The sequence below is a fragment of the Xenopus laevis genome, chromosome 1S, assembly GCF_017654675.1.
Source record: "Xenopus laevis strain J_2021 chromosome 1S, Xenopus_laevis_v10.1, whole genome shotgun sequence".
NCBI lineage: Eukaryota > Metazoa > Chordata > Amphibia > Anura > Pipidae > Xenopus > Xenopus laevis.
The window spans coordinates 172,215,791-172,231,986 of NC_054372.1; the positions used below are offsets into that span (position 1 = coordinate 172,215,791).

At 43.5% G+C, this 16,196-nt stretch overlaps 1 protein-coding gene across 1 annotated transcript; it reads left to right on the plus strand.

The window, feature by feature from the left end:
- Positions 1-676: 676 nt before the first annotated feature.
- nsa2.S (NSA2, ribosome biogenesis homolog S homeolog) lies at positions 677-15,479 on the plus strand. The gene is made up of 7 exons (XM_041580503.1): positions 677-729; positions 766-858; positions 11,296-11,483; positions 12,990-13,140; positions 13,243-13,422; positions 14,034-14,226; positions 15,350-15,479. The coding sequence occupies exons 2-7, from the start codon at positions 856-858 to the stop codon at positions 15,415-15,417; spliced, it is 783 nt and encodes a 260-aa protein (XP_041436437.1). The 5' UTR covers positions 677-729; positions 766-855; the 3' UTR covers positions 15,418-15,479.
- The last annotated feature ends 717 nt before the right edge of the window (positions 15,480-16,196 follow it).

Below are 16,196 nucleotides of genomic sequence, written 5' to 3' on the forward strand. Positions count from 1 at the left end.
CTGATGTCACATGACTCACTAAAATGTGTGTATTATAATAAAGTACCCCCAGTTGTAAAATATGAGGATATTAGAAGTTACCTCGGAGTTCCATGACCTGTATAAAATCACTCGGCCGACATGAAACTTATAATATCCTTATATTTTACAAGAGGGGGGTACTTTATTCACTATATATTTTACAATAAGGGTACTTTATTCACTATATCTGTCAGTTCGTGTCACACTTCTAATTCATCTTACAAACCTAGCCCGACCAGGATTCCTACTCTGCTCCCATTGCAAATGACACATTCTGCACGTGACCCTTTTCTCTCTCGCTCTGCTTCCTGATAAACGTCACTGGGACATTACGCAAAGCTACGTCACTATTCATTACCCGAGCACTTGACCCCCTTCCCAGAATTCCCTACATAATTGTGTACCACCTATTTTAACTTCCAACCGGAAACTGCCACAGGCTTATTTCGTTCCCTTGTTGGGTCTATTTTAAGGCTTGCGTACAAAAGCAGCAGCAGCAACATCTAAGAAATTCCAAACGCGCACAAATGAATGATGAGAAATATGACGGCGAATCTCATTGGTAGCCGTCCTGTCACAGGAAGTGATCTAATCCAGAGGCGGCGAGTGAAACTTTCTTTACTAAGTTCCGCCTCCTCTGTTGTAGTGCGGCCGTGTGACTCTCCGGTGGCAGGTACCATCTAAGTGTTCGCTGGGAGCGCAGGAACGTCAGACAGCGCAGGGACGTCAGACAGCGCAGGAACATCAGACAGCGCGCAAACAGAGGTATCTCAACAAAAGTAACAAGGCGGCCGCACAGTCAGAGCTAAAGAGAGAGCCGAACCCACCGCCAGCATGGTGAGAACCGACAAGCCCCGCCTTCTGCCTGCTTTACCCAAACACTGTTTCCTGTCCTTACACATGGCAGTGGGCAGTAAGGGTTAAATCCCCCTGACGTAGGAAGGCACAGGAAATAGAATAAAAGCCCTTCCGGGTCCCACCCGCGCCCATCTCAATTTTCCTGTCGAGGAAATACCCCCACACCAGAGGAGCTCTCTCTCTCCTTCTGAAGCGCCTGGGGCCGAGGTTCACCTTGTGCGTGTCCCAGGGGAAGCCGGCGGGCTTCAGGGCCTTTTGTTGCCTACGGCGCAGTAAGACGCAATGCTGCCTCGGGAGGTAGCGCATGCGCGATAAGACGCCGAGCGCCCATCTGATAATGGCGCTACTTGACTTGGCGAAAACTCGCTCCCGCGACAACACGCCGAGAGCCCATCTCCAAAATGGCGCCTACGGAACACGGCGAAAAGACGCATGCGCATTGGCGCTCAAAATAAAAGGCGCGCGCCGATTACAGGTAAGCACTGTTGGCGTTTTTTATTTTCTTCAAGCTGCACCCTAACAGAGGATCTACTGAGAGAATCTCCAATACCTCTGCAGTGCACCTGTATTCTGTCCAGCCCAGGTGTAAGTAAGCTGGCTAACAAAAACGCAGGAACCTCATTGTTAATATACAATGCCTTACAAAGACTCTATCTATCTTACAGACTGTCTGATATGAGCAGACGCTCAGGTTCCAGGGGGTAAGTGCACAAGAGAGTTTTTTTCGAGGGATTACAAGTAAAAAGCCGATGGGCTTAGTGGTAAGTAACTGTTCTAACTGTCTTTCACAGAAGTCCCCCTCCAAGAGAAGAATCTCAAAGGAGGAAGACTCCCAGGATCGACTGCACGGCCTGTGGAGATGCAGCTCTACATGACAGAAGGCTATGTGAAAGATGCCTTCACGAAGCAGCAGGTCCTTCACCGGACCTACACAACCTAAAAGATTGGATGCAAAGCACCATCAAAGAATCCATGGACGACATGGTTAACCAAGTCACAGAGAGAGTCCTAATCAATATAGGAGACAGATACAACCCACAGTCCTCCACGGCAGGGAGCAGTGGCAGAGCCCATAAAAGAAGGGAGCCCCCAAGCTACTCCAGCGTCTCGGAAGGGGAACTTTCCCAAACCGAAGAAGACGAACCAGATGACTCGGGCTCTTTCAACTTGGACTACTTGGAACCCCTAATTAAAGCCATGAGATCAGCCCTAGATCTCGATGCTACCGAAGACACTCCCAGACACGACAGAATGTTCAAATCCATAGCCAAAAAAAGTGCTAAATTCCCCATCCACAGTGTCATCAAAGACACTATTCTGGAAGAGTGGAAAATGCCTGATAAAAAAATAGGCACCTCCAGAAGAATTAAGAAATTATACCCCTTTGAAGAAAATGACTTCAAATTCTGGCATACCGCCCCCAAAGTCGACGCGGCCATAACCAGAGTGGCAAGACGTACCACCCTACCAGTAGACGAAGGGGTATCACTCAAAGACGCCATGGAGAGGAGACAAGACATGACTCTCAAAAAGTCATACCTAATCAACGGAACATCCAATCAAGCCTCAGTAGCCATCACCACATTGGCAAGAGCTAACCAAATTTGGATAGAAGACCTAGAACTATCCATAAAAAATGGCACTGACAGAAAAAAACTGATACAAATGGTTCAAGACATCAAAACCGTCAACGAATACACCACAGAGGCCTCCATGGACCTAGTAAAATTTTCCGCAAAAGCCATGGGGCTTAGCGTGGCAGCCCGCAGAGCCCTCTGGTTGCGACACTGGCATGCCGATCCCCAGAGCAAGCACAACCTCTGCTCTCTTCCCTTCGAAGGGTCTTTATTATTTGGGGAGAAACTGGATAACATTATTTCCAAGGCATCTGCAGGCAAATCTGCCTTCCTTCCGCAAGATAAAAGGGACAAGAAACCCTTTCGGAAACCCTTCCAGGACTCCAAACAATACAGACCAGGCAAACCCTCCTTCAGACAACCTTGGAGGGCCAGAGGCCAGGGCCAACCCTGGACTAGAAGGAAGGACTTCAAATCTGACAAAAAGCCAGTATGAAGGTGCGCGAGCCCCCCTGTCTTGCCTTGGAGGAAGACTAAATCTTTTCAAGACAGTGTGGGCTCACAACATATCGGATTCATGGGTACTGAAGATCCTCGACGAAGGGTACAAGCTAGACCTCCTCTCCTATCCAACAAGTACCTTTGTGTCCTCAGAAAAACCCAGATCCTCAGAAGCAGAAAAGAACTTAAAGAGCATCCTCTCAGACCTATTGCTCAGAGGAATAATCTCAGAAGTTCCCCAACAGGATTCTTTCAAAGGAATCTACTCTCACCTCTTCCTGAAAAGGAAAACGAACGGAACCTTCAGGGTTATCCTCAACCTCAGACACCTCAACAAGTTTCTCAGAACAAAAAACTTCAAAATGGAGACTCTGAGGTCCATATGCCAACTTATCAACCACGGGGACTGGATGGCAAAGATAGACATCCAGGACGCATATCTCCACATCCCAATATGGGAAACTCACAAAAAATTCCTGAGGTTCACGATATTGGGCAAACACTTCCAATACCAAGCCCTCCCGTTCGGTCTTGCATCCGCCCCAAGGGTCTTTACGAAGATACTAGCACCCATGATAGCCTTTCTGAGACTCAAAGGCATCCAAATCTTCTCTTACCTCGACGATATGCTCATAAAGGCACCATCACACAACATGCTTATACTACATCTAGAGATTGTCTTAAATACCCTGAGACAATGGGGATGGATCATCAACTTGGAGAAATCCAATCTCCTTCCAACTCAAGAAATTCTATTCCTAGGAGTCCTAATCAACTCCAGAAAACTCCAAGTAAGACTCCCAGAAGACAGAGTCTCGGACATAATCCACCAAGTGAGACAACTATCTCTCCATCCCATCACAACGGCGAGGATATGTCAACAAGTCTTGGGGAAACTTACATCTACCATAGACTCAATAAAATGGGCCAGATTCCATACGAGGCCTCTCCAAGAGGACTTCCTAAAAAAATGGGACAGGAACCACGAGAGGGACTCGCAACTGATCCACTTAGACCCCAACACAATCTCTCAAATGTCCTGGTGGCTCAAAAGAGAAAACCTGGAAACTCCGGTATCCTTAGCCCCCCAGAAATGGGAAACAGTCACGACGGACGCAAGCCACATGGGCTGGGGAGCCCATTACAAACTAATCCAGATCCAAGGAAAATGGACCCATTCAGAGAGCAAGAAATCCTCCAACTGGAGAGAACTGAAGGCGGTCTCGTTAGCCATCTACCGCCTCCAAAAACACCTAAAGGACAAGTCCATCCTAATCAGATCAGACAACTTAACCGCAGTAAGTTATATCAACAACCAGGGGGGTACCAGGTCCAGACAGTTGTCCTCCTTGACCACAGCTATTTTCGAATGGGCACAAAAGAACGTGATAACCATCAAAGCTTCCTACATCCCGGGCCCTTCGAACTCCCTAGCGGATCATCTCAGCAGGAAGTTCCCAGCTATAGGAGAATGGGAACTGAACCAGGATGTATACCACACGATCTGCAAGAAATGGGGCAACACATCCATCGACCTAATGGCAACTTTCAAGAACAAAAAGAACAAAGTGTTCTGCTCATGGCAGAGGGACCCCAGGACAACATACTGGGATGCGTTCTCCTTCCTATGGAACTTCCCCCTAGCATACATTTTCCCTCCAATATCCATGATAGCGAGAACTATCAAGAAAATACAAGAGGACAAAGCACATGTGATCCTCATCACACCCTGGTGGCCAAGGAGACCCTGGTTCCCTCTGCTCTTCCATCTATCCCTACAGAAGCCATTCCGTCTTCCCGTCACTCCAGACCTACTCCATCAGGGACCAATACTACATCCAGATCCAGGGAACTGGGCCCTAACTGCCTGGAACCTGAAAGGATAAAACTGAAGGGACTGGGGCTCTCCGACGAGGCCATCAAGACCCTCACAGCATCCAGGAAAATTTCAACATCCTCCAAATACTACAAAATTTGGGAAAAATTCTCCAGCTGGGGACTGGGGAAATACGGAGAGGCCTTCTCCATTTCTGAAATCTCCATCATAGAGTTCTTACAGTCTGGGGTAGAGGCCAGCCTCAGCACCTCTACCCTAAAAGGGCAGATCTCTGCCATTTCTGCTTACACAGACAACCAATGGGCCTCCCGTCCACTCATCAAACAATTCTTCAAGGCTCTCTCCAGACTTCGCCCTCAAAACAGGGACTCGGTTCCCCCATGGGACCTATCTCTAGTCCTAGACGCTCTGACCAGAGCTCCCTTTGAACCCTTAGAGGACGTTCCCCTAGAAATCCTCTCATTGAAAACCACATTCCTGCTGGCCATCTCCTCAGCCAGAAGAGTGGGCGAACTCCACTCTCTTTCCGCCAGGGAGAGCAAGATAACCTTCCTCCATGACAAAGTCATCCTGAAAACCAGGGACAACTTCATCCCCAAGGTAGTCTCAAAATTTCACATGTCCCAGGACATAATACTACCAACCTTCTTCGACAATCCCCAAAACGAAGAAGAAAACAGACTTCACCACCTAGACGTCACCAGATGCCTGAAAATCTATCTCCAGAGAGTCGCAGACTTCAGAAAGTCAGACAACCTCCTCTTAATTCATGAGGGTTCTAAGAAAGGCCTTGCAGCCTCCAAAAAAACCATCTCTACATGGATTAGAGACTGCATACAATCAGCTTACTCCTCTCAGACAGTACCTGGGCCTACTTCTCTAAGAGCACACTCTACCAGAGGAATCGCGGCTTCCTGGGCCTTCCATGCCCAAGTATCGGCGGATACCATATGCAGAGCAGCTACCTGGAAGAACCTCCACACCTTCTCCAAACACTACTGCTTTGACATTTTCTCCAACGATATAGCTGAATTTGGGCGCAGTGTCCTTTCAGCGGCTACAATAAAAGCTCATAACTAATCCCTCCCTAATGTGTTGCTTTTGTACATCCCTTACTGCCCACTGCCATGTGTAAGGACAGGAAAGCAGAAAATCTATACATACTTACCGTGATTTTCTTTTCCTGGACTGTAACATGGCAGTGGGCAGGGGTTCCCTCCCTAAAATGGGGGTATTATCTCCAGCCATTGAGATGGGCGCGGGTGGGACCCGGAAGGGCTTTTATTCTATTTCCTGTGCCTTCCTACGTCAGGGGGATTTAACCCTTACTGCCCACTGCCATGTTACAGTCCAGGAAAAGAAAATCACGGTAAGTATGTATAGATTTTCTGCTATCCAGCGCGTGTTCTCCAGGGTTGCCAGGTTTTCATTTCAAAACCAGCCAAAGACTATCAAAAAACTAGCCAAAAACTAGCCAAAAGCCATTTTAAAAGTAGCCCAAAAGTAGCCCAATTCTTAAACTTACAAATCTTAAAAAAATAAAGTAAAACAATAAGGGTATCAAATAAATTACATTCCTCTAATTTTCCAATAATTTTTTTCATTAAAGAACATCCTGCAGCTGTTGGTTCAACTACAACTCCCAGCATCCCCGGCTGCGTGCATGTGTATTGGAAGTTGCAGTTGGGTGCTGGAGGTTGGGCATTGCTGCTGGAGTCAGACATGATCAGTAAGAAAACTGGGATATACACTGACATATATAAGAGACATACGCAGAAAAGGGAGGCAGCAGCATGTACTCACCCTGTACCAGGAACCCCTCAGTGACTTCTAATATCCTTATCATTTACAGTAGGGGGTACATTATCCCTTATAATACATGAGTGATACTCAGAGTTCCCTGTATAACTCAGCCTGCAGCCTTGTGCCTTTATATGGTCACAGAACAACCCCTCAGTGACTCCTAATATCCTTATCATTTACAGTAGGGGGTACATTATCCCTTATAATACATGAGTGATACTCAGAGTTCCCTGTATAACTCAGCCTGCAGCCTTGTGCCTTTATATGGTCACAGAACAACCCCTCAGTGATTCTAATATCCTTATCATTTACAGTAGGGGGTACATTATCCCTTATAATACATGAGTGATACTCAGAGTTCCCTGTATAACTCAGCCTGCAGCCTTGTGCCTTTATATGGTCACAGAACAACCCCTCAGTGACTCCTAATATCCTTATCATTTACAGTAGGGGGTACATTATCCCTTATAATACATGAGTGATACTCAGAGTTCCCTGTATAACTCAGCCTGCAGCCTTGTGCCTTTATATGGTCATAGAACAACCCCTCAGTGACTTCTAATATCCTTATCATTTACAGTAGGGGGTACATTATCCCTTATAATACATGAGTGATACTCAGAGTTCCCTGTATAACTCAGCCTGCAGCCTTGTGCCTTTATATGGTCACACCCCTCAGTGACTTCTAATATCCTTATCATTTACAGTAGGGGGTACATTATCCCTTATAATACATGAGTGATACTCAGAGTTCCCTGTATAACTCAGCCTGCAGCCTTGTGCCTTTATATGGTCACACCCCTCAGTGACTTCTAATATCCCACCTCAGTCTTTGTACTTTTCATTCTTCTCCCTCTGACTTCTGCCTTATTTAATACAAAAGTTCACTGGTTATTTTCCATGGGGTGCCCATTTTAACTTCCTGCCCATAAAGTTTTACATAATACTGCGAACCAATATCCTTTCAATCATATAATTTTAATCAATCATGTTTAAGCATGCATTTCTAACCTTTGAAAAAGCCATGCTTTTTTTAGGCAAAGCTCATATTGGCCTGCATTTGGACTTGCAAGTTAATTAATTTGCTTATGCTCCTATTTAATTTAAGGTATGCTTATCTTAGTACTTCCCATTTATTAATTATTGGCTGCAATAAAAAAATATAACAAAGTGGCTTTTTTAAAAATTGGAAATGCCAGCTAAAACTTGATTTGTTAAAATTACCTGGAAATTGAGCAATGAGTAAAATATAGTATAAAACAAGGCTGACGTCAGAGGGAGAAGATAGAAAAGTACAGTGACTGAGGGGGGAGGTTAGAGCACCAAAGTAAAATATGTGCTTTGCAGAGGAGCACTAAATAACAAGTACAGAGAGGGGGGAGGAAGGCTTGAGGAAGGAGATATGAAAACAGTACAAAAGACAAGGAAGATGAACAAAAAACTAAAGTCGGAAGGAGATGGAAAAATACAATGACTGAGGGGGAGCACGGATCACAGAAGTAAAATACGTACTTTGCACAGCCAAGATCGCAACTTGATTTGTGGCCAGGACTTTGCCATTGGTCTTTCTCTTTTCTCACACTCTCTTTCTTCATTGGTCTCTCCATCTCTCTCTTTTCCCACACTCTTTTTCTATTGGTCTCTCTCTCTTTTTTCCCACACTCTTTCTCTATTGGTCTCTCTCTCTCTCTTTTCCCACACTCTCTTTTTCTATTGACCTCTTTTCCCACACTCTTTCTCTATTGGTCTCTCTCTCTCTCTTGGTCTATCTCTCTCTTTTCCTACACTCTCTTTCTCTATTGGTCTCTCTCACTCTCTCTCTCTCTTTTCCTACACTCTCTTTCTCTATTGGTCTCTCTCACTCTCTCTCTCTCTTTTCCCACACTCTCTTTCTCTATTGGTCTCTCTCTTTTCCCACACTCTTTTTCTATTGGTCTCTCTTTTTTCCCACACTCTTTCTCTATTGGTCTCTCTCTCTCTCTTTTCCCACACTCTCTTTTTCTATTGACCTCTTTTCCCACACTCTTTCTCTATTGGTCTCTCTCTCTCTCTTGGTCTATCTCTCTCTTTTCCTACACTCTCTTTCTCTATTGGTCTCTCTCACTCTCTCTCTCTCTTTTCCTACACTCTCTTTCTCTATTGGTCTCTCTCACTCTCTCTCTCTCTTTTCCCACACTCTCTTTCTCTATTGGTCTCTCTCTTTTCCCACACTCTCTTTCTCTATTGGTCTCTCTCTCTCTTTTCCCACACTCTCTTTCTCTATTGGTTTCTCTATTTTCCCACACTCTCTTTCTTTATTGGTTTCTCTCTTTTCCCACACTCTCTTTCTCTATTGGTTTCTCTCTTTTCCCACACTCTCTTTCTCTATTGATCTCTCTTTTCCCACACTCTCTTTCTCTATTGGTCTCTTTTCCCACACTCTCTTTCTCTAGTGGTCTCTTTTCCCACACTCTTTCTCTATTGGTCTCTCTCTCTTTTTTCCCACACTCTTTCTCTATTGGCTTCTCTCATTTTTCCCACACTCTCTTTCTCTGTTGGTCTCTCTATCTCTTTTCCCACACTTTCTCTGTTGGTCTCTCTATCTCTTTTCCCACACTCTCTCTGTTGGTCTCTCTCTCTCTTTTCCCACACTCTCTTTCTCTGTTGGTCTCTCTCTCTCTTTTCCCACACTCTCTTTCTCTGTTGGTCTCTCTCTCTCTTTTCCCACACTCTCTTTCTCTGTTGGTCTCTCTCTCTCTCTTTTCCCACACTCTCTTTCTCTGTTGGTCTCTCTCTCTCTTTTCCCACACTCTCTTTCTCTGTTGGTCTCTCTCTCTCTTTTCCCACACTCTCTTTCTCTGTTGGTCTCTCTCTCTCTTTTCCCACACTCTCTTTCTCTGTTGGTCTCTCTCTCTCTTTTCCCACACTCTCTTTCTCTGTTGGTCTCTCTCTCTCTTTTCCCACACTCTCTTTCTCTGTTGGTCTCTCTCTCTCTTTTCCCACACTCTCTTTCTCTGTTGGTCTCTCTCTTTTCCCACACTCTCTTTCTCTATTGGTCTCTCACTTTCTCTATTGGTCTCTCTCTTTTCCCACACTCTTTCTCTAATGGTCTCTCTCTCTTTTCCCACATTCTCTTTCTCTATTGGTCTCTCTCTCTCTCTCTTTTTTTTCCCACACTTTTTCTCTATTGGTATCTGTCAGTGGCCAGCATCACTCACTCACCATTACAGTCTGTCTCTGTACTGTCTGTGTCTCCGTTGGTGAGGGCTTGATAAAGGGCCCAGTGGAGGCCCGAAACGTTGCCGCTTTGTTTGTGAGCTGAATAAATACTGATCACTTAATCAATTGCAACAGTTGTGCCGCAGGTCTCTTGCTTTGTGATATACAATTTTGGGCTTTGGGCAGTATTGGGCCTGATACCTGAAGGCACCTGACACCAATCCGGTGATACAGACCTGGAATAGCACTCCAATTTTGGGATCTGTTGGTGAGGTCTGTCTCATTCTCTATTCACTGGTGTGTCTCTCAAATTGTCTTTATTTGCAAAAGCAAATACAATTTTATCATTACCAAAACACACAGGGAATTATAATGGGCTTTATTAGGACTGAATGGTGTTGGGGTTAAGTCCTGAGATGGTGTTTGGGGGTAAACAGTAGCAGTCCATAGGATATAGATAAGATTCTGCTGTATTGCAAACAGTAGAGGATATCTGCCCGGCCCGGAAGGTGCTGCTTGATGTGTTCAGGTGGACCTAAAGAAATGTGCTTAAAGGATTCCAGATGGAATATTTCTGTTCGGATCTCATTTGGGTTGATCTGAGTAGGTGACAGGCCCTACATTTCCCTGTTAAGGAGGATTGGGATGATGAAGCCAAATGCTCATGGAAGCAACAAATAGATCTATAAACTGAGAGAAGTCAAAGAACAATTACATTTATGTTTCTGTTATCAATTTAGCCTTATTTTAGCCAATTTAGCAGGCTTATTCCAAGTCCCCATGCTCTCATTTAAAGGAGAATTAAACCCTAAAAATGAATGTGGCTAAAAATGCCATATTTTACATACTGAATGTACTGTACCAGCCTAAAGTTTCAGCTTGTCAATAGCAGCAATGATCCAGGACTTCAAACTTGTCACAGGGGGTCACCATCTTGGAAAGTGTCTGTGACACTCACATGCTCAGTGAGCTCTGAGCAGCTGTTGGGAAGCTGAGCTTAGGGGTCGTCACTAATTATCCAGCAGAAAATGAGGTTGGTCTGTAATATAAGCTGATGCTACAGGGCTGATTAAATTCGGATGCTAATTGCACTGGTTTCTGTGCTGCCATGTAGTAATTATCTGTATTAATTACTAATCAGCTTTATATTGTGACATGTTCTATTCTATGTGTACTGTGTATTGTGAGTGGGTCCCTAAGCTCAGTAAGTGACAGCAGCACAGAGCAGGTGCAGTGAATCAGCAGAAAAGAAGATGGGGAGCTACTGGGGCATCTATGGAGACACAGATCTTTACTGCTAAAGGGCTGTGGTTGCCTTGGGCTGGTACAGAAGCTCAAAACATAATGTACAACATTTCTACCTAATTCTTTAGTTAAACTTTAGTTCTCCTTTATTGGTAGAGTCCACTTGTTCTTTAAGAAGACAGTAACTGTGAAAACTCGTTACACTGCTATTCTATTTCCTGCCTTAATTGACGCTTGTGTTCTGTTTACAAACAGCCGCAGAACGACTACATCGAATTACATCGCAAGCGCTATGGCTATCGCCTGGATTATCATGAAAAGAAGCGCAAGAAGGAGAGCCGTGAGGCTCATGAACGCTCACAGAAGGCCAAGAAGCTCATCGGTCTCAAAGCCAAACTGTACCACAAGCAGCGCCATGCGGAGAAAATACAGATGAAAAAAACGTGAGTGTTTGAAGTTTCACATGATCTTTTGGTTTTTGTATTCGTGTTTTGCTGTGTTGCTCCCTGCCCTGTGTTTATGAATTAATATATATGTGTGGGGGACCTAACTGTATATTTCACCGTGTGATGTTGGCTATTAATTGCTGTATCAGAGGCAGGAAGCAGCAAAAGAAAAACAGTGAATATCAGAAGCAGCTCTATACCCCCTTGTATAACATAAGGCCATTGAATAGGCTTGTGCTGAACATACTATTTGCCTAGTGTTTTAATTGCAAAAAAGCTATGATTATGGTTATTGCACCGAATCCAGGATTCGGTTCGGGATTCAGCCTTTTTAAGCAGGATTCGGACTAAACCTTCTGCCTGGCCGAACCAAATCCTAATTTGCACATGTAAATTAGGGGCAGGGAGGGATATCACGTGACTTTGGTCACAAAACAAGAAAGTAAAAAATGGTTTCCCCTTCCAACCCCTAATTTGCATATGTAAATTAGGATTCGGTTCGGTATTCGGCCAAATCTTTCGCAAAGGATTCGGGGGTTCGGCCGAATCCAAAAAAGTGGATTCGGTGCATCCCTAAAAAAAAAAATGAACAGCTGGTACACCCAAAAACTGCAAAGTGGAGACAAGCCCATGTGTTTACTGTGTCAAAAGGAACAGAACGTTTTGGGGAAGGGCCCCTGCTTCATATGAATTAGAAATATGTTCCTTGAGGAAGGGGCCCTTTATTTTTGTTTGTTGTTTTTGGCATACTAAAGGGATTCTGTCATGGGAAAAATGTTGTTTTTTCAAAATGCACCAGTTAATAGTGCTGCTCCAGCACACTTCTGCACTGAAATCTGTTTTTCAAAAGAGCAAACTGATTTTTTTTTTTTATATATTTCATTTTGAAATGTGACATGGGGCTAGACATATTGTCAGTTTCCCAGCTGCTTCCAGTTATGTGACTTGCGCTCTGATAAACTCCAGTCACTCTACTGCTGTACTGCAAGTTGGAGTGATATCACCCCCTCCCTTCTCTCCCCAGCAGCCCATCAGCAGAACAATGGGAAGGTAACCTTGGTACATATATAAGAACAGCACTTAATAGTAAAAACCCATGTTCCACTGCGACCCCATTCAGTTACATTGAGTAGGAGAAACAATAGCCTGCCACAAAGCAGTTCCATAGTGCAGCACTGGCTCTTTCTGAAAGCACATGACCAGGCAAAATGAACTGAGATGCACCTACACACCAATATTACAACTAAAAGAAAATATACTTGTTGGATTAGGAATTACATTTTATATGGCAGAGTGAATTATTTGCATTGTAAACAGTGCAATTTAGAAATAAAAACTACACCATAAATATCATGACAGAATCCACTGGGGCATGTGAAAACCAGAAGTTTTTTCATAACTATCCCTAAATAAGTTCTTTATGTGAAGATTATTCTTCAGTAGTAGAAATTGTCCGGTTTTGTCTTAATTATCATTATCATTATTATTATTATTTTTCTTCAGTCTAAAGATGCATGAAAAGCGAAACACCAAGCAGAAAAATGATGAAAAGACGCCAGAAGGAGCTGTACCGGCATATCTGCTGGACAGAGAGGGTCAGACTCGAGCCAAAGTTCTGTCTAATATGATAAAGCAAAAGAGGAAAGAAAAAGCTGTAAGTAATGTGATATGATAAACATCTGACTTGTGACTGGCCGAGGCAACTGAGCTGCTTCAAGTTATAGCATTGTAATTGGTTGTTCCTCTTTCACTCTAGGGTAAATGGGAAGTACCATTGCCTAAAGTACGTGCTCAAGGAGAGACAGAAGTGCTGAAAGTTATCCGCACTGGAAAAAGAAAGAAAAAGGCCTGGAAAAGAATGGTCACCAAAGTGTGCTTTGTTGGTGATGGCTTCACCCGAAAGCCTCCCAAGTATGAAAGATTCATTAGACCTATGGTGAGTTATTTATACTTTTCTTAATGAAATAGTGCCTCTCATTTGACTTCAAAAATACAGGTTTCTTGTGCTACTAGTTTAAGTGGTGATAGACAAGGGTCACATTATTCAAGGCCACACACCCCCACACCATTGTCAAGCATACAAATCACACTGTGCATAAGCTATTTAACACCACCATGTGACACATTAATTTGCATAATTAGTTGAGTCCAATTAACCCTTCTCAGTCCCAAGACCAATTTCAATTGAAAGCAAAACTTGGTCTTGGGACTGAGAAGGGTTAAAGTCAGTAACTAACTCAGCGTTAGAGAGCTGAAAAGCAGGAAGTAGTGTTCTGACTGACATGTTATACATCAAATCACTCCAGCCTTTATACATTACATTTTTGGCTAACTAACTATATTAAAAAAGAATTTATTCTGCACAGCCTGTCTATTTACCCAGATTTTATTTTTACACTGAACTGTTCCTTTAATAACTGTCCTATATTTGCTTTGCATGTATGTATATACATCTGTACCTTCCATTTTAGACACTGTATTCAGTTGTCTTTCAGTAAAATATGCACACAAATGATTCTGTTGCTCTAACACACGTCTTTCCAACAGGGCTTACGTTTTAAGAAAGCACATGTGACACATCCGGAACTTAAAGCCACATTCTGCCTTCCTATTCTTGGTGTAAAGAAGAACCCCTCCTCTCCACTCTATACAACATTAGGTGTCATTACTAAAGGGACAGTTATAGAGGTGAACGTAAGCGAGCTTGGTCTTGTCACACAAGGAGGCAAAGTTGTTTGGGGTAAGTAATCTTCTCTACTATGAGCAGATCATTTGTATTGTTGCAAATATACGTATTATATAGTAAATAAAGAACCCCCTTTTGTAAAATTATAGGATATTATAAGTTACCAAGGAGTTCCATGACCATATAAAAGTACGAGGCCAAAAGTCATGTGACATAAATGACATCACTAAGCTCCGATGGCCACCGATGACATCACTAAGCGCCATTTATAAAGATATAATTTACAGCATATTCGTGGCTTTTGTGTATTATATTGCTATACAGATTTGTGATGGGCCCCCGGCATTCCATCAGATGGTGACAATCAACGACCGCCTTTGTCTGTAGGGAGCAGTGCCTGGCACATCTGCACTATTCCACTGATTACTCTCTACTATTTATGGCTAAACCTTGTGCTCATCATTAGATACCATTCATTTGATTGTAATTTGTTTGGCCTTAAAGGAGAACTAAAGCCTAACTAAAGAAGTAGGTAGAAATGTTGTACATTATGTTTTGGGCTTATGTACCAGCCCAAGGCAACCACAGCCCTTTAGCAGTAAAGATCCGTGTCTCCAAAGATGCCCCAGTAGCTCCCCATCTTCTTTTCTGCTGATTCACTGCACATGCTCTGTGCTGCTGTCACTTACTGAGCTTAGGGACCCACTCACAATATACAGTACACATAGAATAGAAATGTCACAATATAAGGCTGATTAGTAATTAATACAGATAATTACTACATGGCAGCACAGAAACCAGTGCAATTAGCATCAGAATTTAATAATCAGCCCTGTAGCATCAGCTTATATTACAGGCCAACCTCATTTTCTGCTGGATAATTAGCGACGACCCCTAAGCTTAGCTTCTCAACAGCTGCTCAGAGCCCACTGAGCATGTGAGTGTCACAGACACTTTCCAAGATGGTGACCCCCTGTGACAAGTCTGAAGTCCTGGATCATTGCTGCTATTGACAAGCTGAAACTTTAGCCTTGTGCAATAAGTTCATTATATAAAATATGCCATTTTTAGCCATATTCAGTTTTAGGGTTTAGTTCTCCTTTAATGCTTTAAAAAAAACTTGCTGTCATGATTGTAATCTTTAACTTCTCTCTCTTATCTTTTTTTTCCCCTTCAGGAAAATATGCACAAGTCACAAACAATCCAGAAAATGATGGGTGTATAAATGCAGTTCTGCTAGTATAACATGGATTTTCCTGGAAAATTGTCTTAATAAAATGGCTGTCCCAATAAAATGTTGCTATTTATGGCTCTCCTTTTCCTGCTTTCTTTAAGTGAATTGAGTATAAACTGACTTACGGCATAATGTGATGCAGTTCTTCATCCAGTTGCATGTGCCCATCACTCATTTAATGGTATTTGGATCCAAGGGAGAGGTTCAGCCCTGGTAAAAACACACTAGGCAATACCTGAATGCCTGTTTACAACTCTTGCCTGGTGCTTAAACTGAACCAGAACCCCCATTTTATGTTTTTCAGGGGACCAGAAAAAAATGGTGTAAAATCAGGGAAATGTATTGTACATACATAACGGGCTGGCAGGTCGGGTGGTTTTTTGTGGCACTCTTCTTCGTGGGTGGCGGCGGGTGTGGGTTGAGCTCTTCTCCTGCTCTCCCTACTTGCCACTGTCAAATGCCGACTTCCGAGCTCTTCTTTTATAGACTCTGCGCCTGCTCGCCCCTGCCCCTTTTGTGACGTCATCAGTGGGTCGGTGCGAGTCTATAAAAGGAACCCGGAAGTCGTGGGCAGGTGCGGGTTGGGGAAATGCTGACCAGCACATCACTAATATATCGCTGGGACCATAAACATGCCAAATTGCTGTTTTAGTCAATGGGAGAAGTCCTGGGATCAATATGGAGTTTGTTGCTTTTCTGACATTTGAGATTATTTCGGAGAAAGAACTCAAATCAAGTTTTTAAAAATCGAATTGAATTCAATTTGAGTTTTAGGGTTGATCTTATACAC

Excerpts from the sequence above, each read along its gene's own strand:
- nsa2.S (XM_041580503.1), top strand. Across the intron at positions 13,141-13,242 it reads AAAAGAGGAAAGAAAAAGCT|GGTAAATGGGAAGTACCATT; the intron begins GTAAGTAATGTG and ends CTTTCACTCTAG. Across the intron at positions 13,423-14,033 it reads AAAGATTCATTAGACCTATG|GGCTTACGTTTTAAGAAAGC; the intron begins GTGAGTTATTTA and ends TCTTTCCAACAG.